At 62.3% G+C, this 15,326-nt stretch overlaps 1 protein-coding gene across 2 annotated transcripts in view; it reads left to right on the top strand.

Moving 5' to 3' along the window:
• SHANK2 (SH3 and multiple ankyrin repeat domains 2) overlaps window positions 1-15,326 on the top strand; it is a 308,953-nt gene that overhangs the window by 204,995 nt on the left and 88,632 nt on the right. Inside the window, exons 15-16 of one of the 2 annotated variants that reach the window (XM_058662689.1) lie at window positions 12,127-12,209; window positions 13,725-13,849. In XM_058662689.1, the coding sequence (XP_058518672.1) occupies window positions 12,127-12,209; window positions 13,725-13,849 (208 nt within the window). Of the gene's footprint in view, window positions 1-11,949; window positions 12,210-13,724; window positions 13,850-15,326 lie in introns of those variants that run through there. The other variant, XM_058662688.1, reaches the window with a different exon arrangement.

The raw sequence follows: 15,326 nt of genomic DNA, 5'->3' as shown, positions 1-15,326 counted from the left end.
GTCGAGCAAGATGAGAGTTACAGTGAGGGCTGCAGAGGACAGTGTGGTGGCCGAGGACCATTCAGTGACTGCCCCGAGCAGGCGAGAGCTGGCCTGGGACCTGGGGGACGAAAGAGGACAGAGCTCCAATGCCATGTCATGGCAGGCAGCCCGGTGGGAGCCAGGACCTGCAGGGGCCCACCACAGAGGGCCAGCCCACCCTCGGCAGCTGACCCGCCCGCAGCCTATCCAGGCCTCAGCTTCACCACCCCTTCCTGCTTGGCAACCCCGCACCCTCGGAGCGGCCGCTGCCCTCGGCTCACCCTGGCTGCCCTGCCATGCTCTCTTCCATCTCTTCTGCCTCCAGGCCTCTCTGGGGTTCCCTCTATGAAGGTGGGGGACAGATGCTTCCCCGCTCCAGGGCAGGGACTTAGGGCTGCTTCTGTACCAACCAACCTCTCCTCCTGCCTCCTTCTTCCCTACCCCCCACCCATATCTCCACCTGCTTTGTGAAAAGCCCTACCAGTATCTACCAGATTGGTCCCTGTGTACCTGGATGGCCATGGTGAAGGTGCTAGGGCCTTCAACAAACAGAAGGTTGGGGTGAGCTGAGCTCCACCCCCAGCCCTGGAAAGAAGCTGTGCCCCTCGTGTGGGATAGGCCACCACACCCCAGATGCACCAAGCCCTGCTGTAGTGGCCTTGGTCGACATCTGTATGTCCCGTCCCTGACCGCGAGCCCTGGTGGGTAGCCAGGGAGGGCTGGTGTGCTGACCCACTGTCACTCCATGATGACAGCCAGCAGGTCATGTGATCAAAGCACTCCCGTGGGGCTCTGTCCTCGTCCTACATTGCCCGGACAGAACTCGGCCTGAGTTTGGGGAGGATAAGCCCTGCAAGGCTTGGGTGCCTGCTCCAGTAGGGGACCCAGGATGCCCTGGGAACTCAGCAGGTGCCACGGAGGGATTGCTCTGTCCCCAAGGCCGTAGGCTTGGTGAGGCAGGCCAGGGACCCGCCTTTTCTATTCCCCTTGTCTGTTTCTGGACTGCAGATCAGCCAACTCTCCATTTGCAGGTGGAGCTTACACTGCCCCACCCCACTGAAATGGGCCCAGTCAAGCGCCGACCTTGGGCTGTGCTGCCCCTCTGAGACAGGCCCGGTCAGGCGCTGCCCCTCTGAGACAGGCCCGGTCAGGCGCTGTCCCTCTGAGACAGGCCCGGTCAGGCTCCGGCCTTGGGTTGTGCTGCCCCTCTGAGACAGGTCCGGTCAGGCGCTGCCCCCTCTGAGACAGGCCCGGTCAGGCTCCGGCCTTGGGCTGTGCTGCCCCTCTAAGACAGGCCCGGTCAGGCGCTGCCCCCTGAGACGGGCCCGGTCAGGCACTGGCCGTAGGCTGTGCGCTGCAGAGACTTGTCCCCTGGATTCTCTTGCGCTGGGCTGCTTGCCAGTAATGGGTCTGCAGCTTCCGCATGCAGTGGACTGCCGCTACCAGGCATTGCCAAGACAAAGGGGGCCCGTGGTGAGGGGCAGAGTGCGCGGCGCCAGCTCACGGACAGGAGACTCCTGTACAAGCGAATCCAATGGGCAGGTGCTGTGATATGCCCGTTCAGCCCTGCCCCCACTCCATCCAAGGCACCTGCAGAGCCTGCCTTCTGCGTGTGCGTGGGTGATTGCCTGGAGTCCCCTACCGACCAGACGGGGGGAGGGGCTTTGCGAGGGGAGAGCGCAACTGTGCCTTGGTCCCCATGCCAACGTGCCCCCAGCCTGAGCCTCATCTCTACGACTGCGTTTCGTAGCTGATGAGCCAACCTAAGGTGGCTGGGGACACTCCCACCCTGGGTTAGTTACGAGGGAGCTGGGCGGATGGGGTCCGGCCCGCATGAGCCATTCCCCCCACCCAGGCACATCCATCTGTCAGTGCCCAGGGCCCATGGCTCTGTGGGCCCTGCCTGGACGAGGAGTATGAAGCTTGCAAGTGTACCCTTGTCCTGTGACTGCTACTGTAGGACTGGAGGAAGGTCCTGCCCCCTGCTCCATGCAAGATGATGGAAGAAAGATTAAAGGCAGAGGGAGGGGAGATGGAGCGATGGCGGGGAGGGTCCCAGACCGGGGCCCAGGAAAGACACTGGCCTCTCGGGGGCTCCAGGTGCTGTCAGAGGCTGACATGAGCAATGCACACAGCTGTCCAGTGGGAGGCCACAGCCCACGCACCACACCCTCAGCTCCCTGCTGGCGCCTTCCATCCCCACTGTTGGCCCACAGCGCTTGGCTGAATTCCTTGAGGTGGACTAGCGTCCACTGTGGAGTCCGTCCCGGGTTCTCCCGGAAGCTGGGATGCAGACGGTGCCAGCAGCAGGTGCCACTGGAAGCAGTGTCCCCCCCACCCACGGGGCCTCCTCTCCTGGCCGCTATGCACAGAGAGGGACAGAGGACCCCAGGGAGCTGAGCTGGCATTGCCACCTGCCGTGTGTGCCTGTGCAGGTGACTCAGCCTCTCTGGACCGTTGGTGCCTTACCCGCCAGGGACCCAGAAGACCGTGAGCACGCCGATTATGATGTTAGTGAAATTATTAATTACTGCTTTCAATTATTACCCATTAAATCAGAATCCAGTTTTCCCCCTACTTTGAACAAACCAAGCATGCAAAGCTAAGGCCATGGTGAAGTGTGGCTGTGTTGGCCAGAAAAGGGCACCTGTGCCAGCCTCGCCAGCCTTGTCACAGCACCCCAGGGACGACCTCACTTGCCCAGCATGTCCTCCTTGTGGCTTCCCTGCAGCACCGTGTTGCCAGGCCAAGGACAGCTGCCCTGCACACGGCTGCAGGTCAGCGGCGGCCAGAACTGTCCTAGCACCTGCCGTGTGTGTAGAAGATGGCTTTAGATGCTCTAGCCCGTGGGCCAAATCGGGCCCTCCCCCTGCTTTCTTAGGAGAAAGTCGTGTGGAACCTGGTCCCACTCATTCGGTCCCGTGCTCTCATGGCTGCTTCCCTTAGCATGCCCATCTTCCCTTGAGGCCGGGATGGTGGCTGTCTGGGCCTTCACAGATGGCCCAGACCCCATACAGAGGCCTTAAAGGGCTTCACCTTAAAACGCCGCACCTCCATATCTTCTGTCTTTTCACCTTTATTTGGAAGACACTGTGTTATTCCCCGAGTGTCCACAACCTCCACAGTGAGCCGGGTCAAAGCCGAGATCCTAGACTCCACCCAGGTCCTCCCGTGGGCAGCAGGGCCCCAGGCACCTGTACTGTCGTCTGTTGCCTCTCAGGCGCTTCAACAGAAACCTGGCGTGGGAAACAGAGGCGGGACTCGAACCTGGGAACTCTGACGTGGGCTTCAGCAAGTGGTGTCTGAGCTGCTGTCGCAGACCCCGCACTATGGGGCCACTTCTGTGGAAACGTTGGCACACGTAGCAGAAGCTAGTCGTTCTATGCCCTCACAGGTGTGGGGAGGTGAGGGGCTGGGGTGGGCTCGCGGCTGGCCTGGGGCTACAGGCTGAGTCCCCCATCCAGCCCCCAGCTTCCTCTTTCCAGGGTGTGGGGCCTCAGCTGGCACCCACGGTGGGGGCAGGGAGGGGAGCCCACCTGCCCTGGCCAGGGCTTGAGGACTGGCCTCAGAGAAGAGCCCCGGGGCCTGTCCTGGAACCCGCTCGGTGCGGGCTCTGTGCAAGAGCTTTGAGACAGACAGATGGGGCAGGCCTGGTCTTGTGGTTTTAATTAAGGCAGGAAGGAGAAGGCAGCCTCTTCCGGCACGGCAGCAGGATGCCAGGCACTTGCTCTGTTTGCCCGGGGTTTCTTAGAACACTGCGTTCCAAGTTGAGAGTGAGGTGGCAGAGCTGCCCCTGTCCCTGGCTGAGCCGTGGGGCCCTGGCAAACCCTGTACGGATCCACAGCAGCTGTCACAGAGATTCCCGGAGTGGGAAGGGTTGAGGGACCAGGGTCCCTGGGGGTGGGCAGGGCGGGGGGAGTGGTCTTACACAGCACTGTGGGCGCTGGACTGGACTGGGAGGGCCTCAAGTCAGCAGGACATTCTCTCCGTCCGCACCGTAGACGCTGACACACGTCCCGCCCTCGCTTTGACTCCGCACCTGTGGGCAGCCAGCCACCTGCAGACAGGGCGCTCTGGGTCCTGCAGCTGCCTGGCCAGTTTTCCCACGGGCCGGCTGGACAGCCCTCTTCCTCAGCCGTGGTAGCCAGTGCTGTCAGGGCTCGGGAGCACGGTGCGTGGCCAGGCTGTTCCCGGCGGGGAGCCAGGCCATTGGCAGGTCAAGTCCAATACACAGAATGACCAGAAGCAGGATGAGCAAGAGAGGACTGGGGACACCCAGGAGACTTGTGGCCATTCTGTTGCTCGTGAGGCAACAGCAGCCTGGCTGCTGAAGTCCAGGGCTGGCAGGGCCGCCCAGAGGCATTGTGCTCAGAGGGCTTTGGTAGAATGAGGCCAGCGGATTGGGGTTTCCGTCCGGCTCATGACAGGGGTCTGCTGTGGAGTGGTGCCAGCTCTTTGGACGTGAACACACGTGCAGCCGCCAGCCTTGTCCCGACACTGTGGGGTCACCTGCAGACAGCTCGGCTGTGGGGAAGGGGACCCCCTCTATCCCAGGCAGACCCCGCCAGCTTCAGGAGCCTGGTGGGAAGCCAGGGTTCCTGCCCCGTGGGCTCTGCGACAGAGATGCCACCCCCTGTAGGGCAGCCACTCAAACCTGGGAACTCTGAGGGGTGTGCTTCTCTTCCCAGCATGCAGGATGCCCTGCCGCCCCATTCCTCAGCCCTGGGGAGGCCACCCGGGAGCCCCACTGTGCGTTGGGTCCCCAGAGAGCTTGCAGAGGGTGCTTTCCCACCACCTCAGGGAGCTGCCAACCCCTGCTGGTGCCGGGTTCCATGCTGGGACCCCCTAAATAAACCTTTCAGGCTGCCATGACCTGCTGGCATCCCGCACCCTGTTGCTCAGAGCCAGTTCAAGTCCCAGCCCCTGGGTCTCCCATCCAGCTCTCTGCTAATGCGCCTGGGGGCGGGGAACAAACAGTGGCTCAAGGACTTGGGGCCCTGCCACCCTCTTGGGAAACAGGTTGGCATTCCCGGCTGCTGGCTTCGGCCTGGCACAGCCCTGGCTGTTACAGGCATTTGGAAAGTAAACCAGCAGGTGGAAGATCTCATTCTCTTCCTCCTCGTCTCTTCCCTTCTCTTAGTCACTCTTCCTTTGAGATAAATAACTCTGGAAAGGCACATTTACAGAGAGAAGGAGAGACAGAAAGATCTTCCATCTGTTGGTTCACTCCCTAAATGGCCGCAACAGCCAGAGCTGAGCCGATCAAAGCCAGGCGTCTCTTCCAGGTCTCCCACGCAGGTGCAGGGTCCCAAGGACCTGAGCTGTCCTCTGCTGCTTTCCCAGGCCACAAGCAGGGAGCTGGATGGGAAGTGGAGCAGCCGGGACATGAGCCAGCACCCATATGGGGTGCCAGCATTTGCAAGTAGAGGATTAGCCTGCTGAGCCACCATGGTGGCCCCTAACAATGTCTTCTAAAAAATCAATCCCACTGGGTCGAGGCTCCATGAGGCTGGCCTCATGTGAGGACTTGACCGTCAGCAGGGCCCTCTTGCATGGCTAAGTCAGGTGGCCAGGGACACCTGAACCTTGCCTCCCAAACCACGTTCCTGTGTTCATGTGATCAGGGCCGCATCGCTTCCAGCCATCCTGGGGAGCGCTCTGCACCCCCGTCTACCTTCTCCACTCGCCATCCCTGCCAGGTAACATCCTGCTGGCGCTCACACTTGTGGGTGATTTATTGCAAAGTAATGAGACATTTTAATTTGAATCAAGTTCTTTTCACGTTATTGTTTCTATTAGGGAAAACTTGTAGCGTTGCTTCTCACGCCAGCGATGAGGAGAGAAATGGTCGTAAGACGCCGGGAGACGCCGGGAGGGGTGTCGGCTTAATTGCCAACTTGAAGAACAGCTTTCACAATTACTCACCCAGTACTCCTCGGTCCTTGGGGACAGTCCGGTCCACGCTGGTGCAGGGGGAGGCCACAGCAGGAGGAAGGCCATTAGAGGTGCAGCTGTGTCCGTGGCCACGCGGTTCACCGCGTGCGGGGCAGGTGGGACCCACCCGAACAGGCTTGCCGACTGTCTTTCGGAACACCGCAGAGCAGGGGGCTGTGTTTCCCCTGTGAGGGGTAGCCGAGCTGGAGGAGGGTGACGTAGCCAGGCAGCCCCAGGTAGATGTGGAAGCAGGATGCCCGGGGAGCCAGGGTGTGGGCACGGGCCAAGTAGCCATCCGTCACTGCAGAGTGACAGATGCCTCAGGGAAGCCCTGCCCTCCACCTGCCAGGCCTTCCTCAGGGCACGGCTGTTCCGCCCGCCCGTGGCGTGGCCCTCTGTGCTGTCCTCTTGCCAGCTCTACCATGGCGAGCCAGGCTGGCCGCCACAGGCCCAGCCTGCTGTCTCTGCCGAGCTGGCCACTTGTTGAGAGCTGCCCCTTTGCAAGCACCTCCCAGCAGGTCCCGGGAGGTGCCACGGCTCTCTGATTGGCAGCGTGTGGAGCTTTCTAGGACATCCACTCTGGCTGCCTGAGGTTCCCCGAGGCTCCGCTTTCTAGGCACTCCCAAGTGCGGCCTCTGCTCCTGCCCCGGGGAGGCCGGGGTCTCCTGACCAGTGCTCCAAGAGGGAGCCGCTAGGGGCTTCATGTTGGCTAGGCCAGGCACCACGCAGCGAACCCCAGCCGTCCCAGCCCAGAGTGCGTCAATGCGACCAACGCCCGCATGGCACACATGCCATGTACCTTTTTGCCGTAAAAAAAAAAAAAAATGTCAGAAATGATGAATAATTTTTGCCTTTGAACTACATCATCTGTGAGTAACTCATTCACTCCCTGGTACTGTCTGTGCACTCGCCGGCCGTGGGCACGCCCAGGGCCTGCTGCAGAGTGGGGGAGCAGCCTCAGGGGCCTCTCAACCCTTCCCCACCTGGCATCTGTGGGCCCTGTGAGGGACGAGGACAGGGCTGAGCCCCTGAGGGCCCAGGGACGCTCATAGAGCACAGCTCTTCCCAGCGAGGCCCGCTGCTCCACCATCAAGCCTGCAAACAGACAGCAGGTGCCTGGGCCTCTCTGTGGATGGGACCTGCCCCACCAGCAGTCTGGCCCGGCCCCTGCATACTTACAGGGTGCTGACCTGTGTCCCTCAGGGTCCCCTCTGCTGCTGGCCCTCAGACTTCAGCCACACCTGTGCCAAGTACTTGCTCTGACCTTGGCAGGCCCTCCCTGCTGAGAGCTGAAAGGCAGGATGCCCTGCCACCTGCCTTCCTGTATCCTGGGCTGGAAAGGCATGAGCCATCCTGGGCCCTGCTGATGCCTGAGCTCGCTGCCCAGCTGTGCCCTGGCACACTCCATATGGCCTTCTCGCTGACTTTCTGGCTGCATTCGGGCCTTTTGGACATCAGGCCCTCGCGTCCTCTGCCCTGTGTGTACGCCTTCTGTCTGAAACGCTCTGTTACTTGTACCCTCCCGAGCTCCTGACCCCGCCTGTTCCCATGCAGCATGCCCCACGCGCCTCCTCTGGCAAGTCCTGCAGGTCCCCCTCCCTGTTCTCACGGCACACATCCTGCGTGGCCGAGTTCGTGGGTGCCGCTTGCCCTGGGTGTGAGTTGGCAGTGGACACTAATCAACACTGTCCTCCACGTGCAGGAGGAGGTGACGCAGTAAGGGACTCGGAGCCTTGAGGGCACCGCCCCCGCAAACTTCAGGTCGGGCAGCCTTCTGCTGTCCCAGCTCCTGTTGCCAGTGGTCTTTGGCATCCTCTGGCCGCGGCCACGTTGCTACAGCCTCTGCCTCCGTCGGTCTTTCTCGATGGCGGCACAGTCGCGGTTGGAGGGCTCTCCTTACATCCAGATGACCTCAGCATCCCGAACCAATCGCAGAACCTGATTTCCAAATAAGGTCAGGTTCACAGACGCAGGAGTCAGGACTTGGGTGTTGCTTTGGGGACCAGTCCCGCCTGCTGCACCCGGAAACCCATCCCCTGACGCCCTGAAAGGTGCCCAGCCCAGCACGGCTGGGCTGATTCCCTAGTTAGCACCACAGCTTCTGTATTCAGTCTTGGACCAAAACTCAGTCCTAGCGGATCGAGAGGAAATGGTAGCTGTTTGGCCTCACAGACGCCGTCCCAGCCCGGATCCATACATGTCAGTGCTTGAAACTGAACTGCCCACGACTGTACGACGGGGCAGGCAGAGCCGCTGGGGCACATGTGTGCCTGCCCGCCCAGGCCTGACTCATTGTGGCTGTGCCTTTGGCCTCCTCCAGGTTCAGGTATGGCTGCCAAAGGAGCCTTTCCAGGGTCCGACAGACCCTGCCCCAGATAACACCGCTGGTTCCTGGCTCCAGAAATGGGCAATCGGCCTTGCAGCCCACGTGGCACCTGGCTTCTGGTGGCTGTGTGAGGCTGGTGCCAGGTCCTGCCAGGGTGTGAGGGCACTGGGCCCAGAGAGTGGCCAGCCCTGAGTTCTCCTGAGCCCTCATCTTCTCTGGGAGTTACTTAGCCAAGCGTAGGGGGCTGGGCCTCTTGGGTGACCATGGACATGGAGCCTGCTGGTGGTCTCCACTCTGTGGCTGCTGGGAGGCGTTCCCCATAGGCTGTCACTCACAGAAGCTGACTTGGTTCCTGCATGGACACCTGCCATGTTTCCTACGCAGCCAGAGGCATCTCTTCTGTCTTTGTACAAACCAGAGGCAAGTGCTTGCAGCTTCCTGGAGTGTGTTGTGGGCATGATAAATCCGCGGCTGTGAATGGCCAGGGTGTAGACAGTGTCTTCCGTGTTTGAGCGGCATGTTGTACTTGGTGCGGCTGGGTGCCCAGCGCCCCCTCCGCCTTCCAGAGCTCCTGCAAAGTGGGGCTGGGCCTGGGAGTGTTGAATGCCCGCCCCCCACCCTGCTCGGGAAGAGGACCTGCCGTGTGTTGCTCAGTTGACGAGCAGAGGTGGGCGTTGCGCCATGCAGGGAGATTCAGAGTACGGGGGGCAAGACTTTGGTCCCAGGGAGCCCACAGTGACTGCCACAGGCTCACCCGTACCTCACGTGCTGTGGTGAGAGGCACCCCGAGCAGAGCAGTGCTGGTTGGGGGAGGGGGGGGTCTATGAGAGGTCCCCGGGGGCTTTGGGCTGTGTCTGGAGACATCTGGGCAGAGGTGGGCTCCAGGACAGCCTGGGGAGACTGTGTATGTCACCTCCGAGCAGGTGACAGGCCTGGCAATCGGCACAGGGCTCCTCCAGGCTTCCCCAGGGAGCAGGGTTAGGGTGAGGGTTATGGTTAGGGGGTTCTTGATGTGGTTCCTTGGGGCGGGGACCCTACAGAGCTGTGACCGTGGACAGGGCCAGCCCAGCGCTCCTGCCTGCCCCGCATTCCCTGGGCCCAGGGCTGCCTTTCCTCTTCTCTGGTCTCCAGGACCTTCTGCATTCAGCTGGCACTCCACAGTGCTGGGTGTGCCTCCTCTCAGGCCCTTCTTCCAGGTACCCTCTAGGTCCTCCTGGCCACCCCGAGTTTGTTCCCAGGCCTGGGTGCGTACTGTGGGCACTTGGAGAGGCTTGCAGGGGGAGGGCACCAACCCCGAGCAGCGAGCCCCAGCCTCTCGGGAACAGAATGTCCGCTCTCTGCTTGGAACCCTCAGAGCAATGATCGGGTTTGCACCCACTCAGCATTGGGATGAACTGAGGCTCGGGGGAACCAGGCTGGCATATGAGCTGGGATTCAGCCCCGGGCATGTTTGTGAATGAGTGAGGATGAGTGGGCACTGGTGGGCAGACGGGGCTGTTTTAATCATGCGGTCACACTGTGGGGAAACACACTAGAAACCATGAGGAGTCCTGAGTCGGGGCCACACCAGGGGTCCCCTCACAGATGTGTGCCAGCAGGAGCTCAAGCAGGTGGTAAGGCAGGAGGGCCTCCTGGCAGAGGTGGGGTCAGTGTCCCACACATAGCACATGCCTGCAGGGTGGTGGTGGAGGTGTCTCATTTCCGATTCCCCCTGAGGACCCCTTTAAATATGCAGAGCAGGGTCCTGGGGCTGAAGGTCAGAGCGACCTTGAGGTCACACCAGAGTGCTTCCCAAGGCTCTCGCAGGGCCAGCAGGCTCATGGGCCACCCCAAGCATGGCCAGGTCGTGGGGACAGTGACAGCAAGTGAGGCAAAGTCCTGGGGGTGGACCTGGACCTGCAGGGACTGCGTGCTGTGACTGTGTGACAGGGTCACTCCAGAGCTGGGCAGAGGTGGTTGTCCCCAGCCACCTGTGTCCCCAGCACCCATGGTGGAGCCTCCTCCTGCCCGGCCCTCTGTGCCTGTCCCGCAGGAGAGCGTGGAGGGCAGAGTGGTGCTTGGCACGGGCTGTGGTGAAGCAGGTGCTGGGCAGGCAGGCGGCCTGGCCTCTGAGAAGCCGGGAAAGGAGGGGCAGCCAGCAGAGGTTGCCCCTGAGGGGCGGGAGTCCATCTTGTCCCTGGAGGTGGTAGTCCCTGCAGGGGCCCCTCGCCTCTGGCCACGGGCGCCACCACTCGCGGCTGCCCTCAGCCGGGAGCTGCGGTTATTGGGATGGCTCCCTGGGGTGCGGTTACTACACCACACCGCCATGACCACATCCCACAGGTCCCACGAGACTGTGTGCCCTCACCGCGTGGGGCAGAATGGAGCCCCTGCCCCGAGCTAGTGGGGGCAGGAGGGCTGAGTCCAGAGGGACTCAGGTCACCCTGGGTTCCCTGGGCGGGAGGTGCAGCTGGGGTCGGGCTGCACTCCGGAGCCTCACCTGGCAGGGGCCTGTGAAGGGTCTGGTGTGGTGGGGGCACTGGGGACCCCTGTGAGCTCTCAGCCAGCACCCTGCCTCCCTGAACTCGCCTGCCTGGTCTGTGGAATGGGGACCTCTTGCTACGGGCTCCGCCCCTGCCCAGGGCCGCCCAGACTGGGTGTGCCAGCTGCCCTCTGGCCTCTCCCTCTGGGGTGGGGGCCAGCCGAGCCCTCTTTGTCTGGACCTCTTGTCGTGGGGGTCCTTTCTCCTTGCCCAGCTCCCAAGGCCTTGGGGAAAACCCTTCTTGCAGCACCTGCTCCTTTCCAGGCCTCCCCAGCTCCCAACTTGCTCCCAGGCCAGCAGCAGAAACCTGATTGAGGTGGGGAGGAGTGGGGGAGGCTGCAGCAGCCGCTCTACCCTCCTGGGGGCTTCTGGGGGTGACCCTCAGACGACAGAGTACCCTTAGGATAAAGGAGGACAGGTTGCTGTGATGGGAGCCAAGTTGGAGTTTCTATTTTCTTGCCTTTAGAAAAGAATATGCCACATCAGCGGGCAGGTGGTAGGCAGCAGCAGGGCCCCCTGCCCCCCACCTGGCTCCTCTGGCCTGGCGCCTCCGAGGCCCAGCCCCGGAGCCCTGCGCTGCGCTCCCCCGCCCGGGTGGCTGCCTCCAGCCCAGCCTGCGGAGCCTCTGCGCGGGATGACGCCCAGGCAGCCGCTGCCCGAGGTACTGGGCTCATCAGATGACTGTGGGGGCTCCTGCCGCACATCACACTCGCTAGGACGGGCGAGGGAGGGGGCGCTGGCTGCGCGCACAGGTCCTGCGTCTCCACCGCCGCCGCCGCCGCCGGCTCGTGCAGGGAGCGCACGGAATCGCATCCCTGTAACCCCTCTGGAGGAAAAGCGAAAACGGAACTGCTGCCTCATTTCTCCTCGGGCTGATTTCCTTGGGCTTCCCTGAAAGATGCGTGTGGCCGGGCCAGGCCGAAAGAGTCCGTTCACGCCGCTGCCGCCGCTGCCACCGCTGCCGCCGCCGCCGCCCCCCGGGCCACTTACTTTCTCAGCTCTGGGCCGCCCCCGGGGGCCCTGAGCCCGCCTCGCCAAGGCCCGGGCAGCGCGCACCGCACCATGTGTGACTGCCTCCCTGGGCTGGCTCCGCCTGCCCCCCGCTGCCGGTCCCTTTGTGCCCTGCTCGCCTACCCCGCCAGCCCCCCTCTGCGCCGCCGCGCCGGCACCCTCGCCGCCTAGCTGCCTCCATGCTGCCGCGGCCGGCCGGAGAGCCGGGGGATGAATCGGCCGTGATGCTGAGCGCGCCGGGCGGAGGAGCAGCGGCCGCCGTGAGGATGACGGGCTACAATCATGGTCGCTCTCCCCGGAATTCTCTCTACAGCGACTGCCTCATCGAGGAGAAGACGGTGGTGCTGCAGAAGAAAGACAGCGAGGGCTTCGGCTTCGTGCTCCGGGGGGCCAAAGGTAGGGGCCGAGAGGCTGGCGTGCCCGTGTGTGTGTGTGTGTGTGTGTGTGTGCGCGCGTGTGCGTGCCTGATGTGAACAATGCCACTCGGCCTGGAGACCCACTTGCACTAAGCATTTTTCCGGGGGGCACCTGGTTGCTAGACAACCGTGTTCTTTAATATTCTGCCTCACTCGGAAAACACCGGGGCTTCCTTTAGGAATAATTCTCATTTTCTATACACAATATTGCTCTGAAGGGACTCCCCTCCACTCTCTCTTTCTCTCTGCTGCCCCCTCCCCCAGCTTGCTTTGATTGCCAGGGATAACTGGTATGCCTCGGCACAGCACGGCCGGATTGTGGCTCCGCTCAGCGCTCCTGGTCTCAGAAGCCCCCCGGCCCCGAGTTGCAGGTGTCTTGAAACCACCCCACAGTGGGAGTGGGCGTCCACTCTGAGGCCAGCAGGCAGCTGGGTCCCTGTCTCTAAGGTGACTTTGCAAAGGGAGTGTGGCAAGATGGTCCCCTCTCCCGTGGACCGAGCTGGCGACTCACATGGTCTGTGGCCTGCGGTGGAAGGTTCCAGTGCTGTCCATGGCAGAGTCCCCACTGCCTGCCTGAGCCTGGGGGCTTGCCTTCCTGCCAGAAGAGACCCTGTCCCCTGTGTGTGTTGCGAAGAACTGTGTGAAGTTGCATTTCAGAATCTCTGCAGGGCTGGGGGCCTGCACCTGTGCCTCAGGAAGCCTCATGGCCACTTCCACCCGGAAGCAGCCCCAGGGTGACCTGCCCATAGAGGGTGGGAGAGCCTGCCCTGACCCCTGGGGGTATAGCCGTGGCTGCCTGAGCAATGTGCTGCCCTTCCCCCACCATCTCCCTCTCCCCACCCACTCGTGATGGCCTGGGAAAGTACAGTTCCGGCTGTGAAGTTGCTCGTGGCAGCTGTGTGGGCCCCGGAAGCCAGGCCTCCGTTTGCTGAGAAGCAAAGAGTAGAACAGCCCCCATGTGGACGCCGGCCACGGGAGGTCACACAGAGAGCCGGCCCCCCGGAGTGGGCACGCGTGAGCAGATCCCCATGTGTGGCCACCCGCAGGGTCAGCGTTGGGCGCGACACACCTTCCAAGTTGAAATCCCTGGGCAGTGAGTCCCCACAGACGTCAAGTCGGCAAGTGGTACCGTGTGGTGGTGGTGTAGCTGTCTCTCCGTGTGGCACGGTGGGAACTTTTCCATTTTTAGAGCTAAAAATGTTTAGTCACTGATGCCTTTAAACAGCATGCCAGGCCCGTTGCCTCGTTCCGCAGAGCCCGGCCCTCCTCCGTGGCTTCAGCTTGGAGGCCGAGAAACATGGCGGCCCCAGCCTGCAGCCCACAGCTGTGCCCAAGTTGGTACTGAGCGGGAACAGGAGGCCCTCCAGTTCTTCCTGGGGCAGCTGCTCTCCTGGTTGGCGCAGGACCCCCTGACTCCCATGAGGAGGTCAGGCTCGGCCACCTTGTGGAACACTCCCCACCCGCAGGCCTGTAACAAGAGGCTCATTTCTTCCAGCCGACACGCCCATTGAAGAATTCACACCCACGCCGGCATTCCCAGCCCTGCAGTACCTGGAGTCCGTGGACGAAGGTGGGGTGGCATGGCAAGCCGGACTGCGGACTGGGGACTTCCTGATTGAGGTAGGGATCCAGGTGTTTGTATTGTAATTGCGTGGAGAGAGCGCCGCCTCTCGTCTGGGCAGAGGGTCCATGGTCTCGGCTGCGTGGCCGTGGGAGCAGGCTGTGAGCCGCTGCTGGAGGCGGCCGTGGGCGCGTGCTGGTTCATGGTGGGGGCCTGGGGTCCCTGAAGCAGGAAAACATGTGGGACCTAACCCTTGGTCTTGAAGTGGAAGGTGGAAAAAAGATACGCTGGCCGTGAGGTTGGGGACACGTGTGGGTCTGTGGCCATCTCGATGTGACTGACCGTTAGCACCCACTGTGTGTCCCCAGGGCAGGTCACCGTGCTTCTCCGTGGTGTTTGCTGGAGTGAGGTTAGTGAGCGGTGGCCGATAGCCCGTGGATTGGCAATTGTCAGAGAGGCTTGGGCAAGATGGGCCGTGGCACAGAGGCAGTATCTGAACGTGGACCACCAGGAGCTTAGCATGAGCAAGGAGCGCCAGTTCATGCTGGCTGAATGCACTGTGGGGTAGCAGGGCCGTGGCCTGGGGCTGGCACTCGCCGAGGCTGGGATGTAGGCTTTCGCTTCTGTCTCTGTTGTTGCCTGGAAACTGTCATTTTTCAACTCGTGTGACCCTCAGTGGGAGGTCACTTTCTTGGTTCTTGGTTCCTTGGTGTGAACCCCAAGACATGGTTCCTTGAACGCCGCGAGCAAGTGGGAGGAGCAGGTGTGTGGGGTCCAGCTGACCCCATGGTGGTCCCTGCTGGTCCTGGCTGCTGGGCAGCCAGGCACATGCCTGTAGCGGCATGGCCGTGAGCAGCCACGTGTTGGTACCCAGGGGCGCTCAGCGTCTCCTCGATGTCCCTGGAGCCCCAGGAAGGCCAGATAAGATGGAGGTGATGGTGTGTGGCCTTCTCCCAAGGGGCTCGCGACAGTCTCATTTTCTGTGCCGAAAGCTGTGTTTTTGCATGATGGCCGCCCAGTGTCCGGCTTGATGGGAGCAGGCAGTGAGCTCCCTTGGCTTCTCCGTGCCGCGACCGTGGGACGCGCGTCCGGAAGGATGGAGACGGAGCTGCTGCAGCTCCCTGCGTTAACTAGATTTGGAGCCCTCATGAAGATGCACAGAGCAGTTGAATTATCTTCTGTGGGATGTGATGGTGATGTAAGTCCCCTTCCTGTGCGGGAGCCGGAGACAGGGAGAGGGGGCGTGGCCTGGGCGGGGAGGCGGCGCCCAAGCCGGTGGTGGGCGTGTGAGCATGCGGTGCGTGGCGCCGAGAGTGCGCCGGTGTGGGGCTTGGAGAGGGGCCTCCCAGGACTTGCAGTCGGCTGGGCTCCTTGTGTTGGCGCTGAGTGGTATGTGAAGGTAGAAGGTGCAGGCGCAGCCCATGTGGCCCATGCAGTGGGTCATTTCCTGGATGAATAGGCTGATAATAAAACAGGTGCACACGGGAGGCGCCCGGGCTCTTCCCTTGGGCGCAGCGTACCTCTCAGCGGTGTCCA

This window comes from Ochotona princeps, chromosome 4 (genome assembly GCF_030435755.1).
Source record: "Ochotona princeps isolate mOchPri1 chromosome 4, mOchPri1.hap1, whole genome shotgun sequence".
In the NCBI taxonomy this organism is placed as follows: Eukaryota; Metazoa; Chordata; class Mammalia; order Lagomorpha; family Ochotonidae; genus Ochotona; species Ochotona princeps.
Note: the sequence above shows the minus strand (reverse complement) of the source record. Positions and strands in the feature narration are given on the sequence as shown.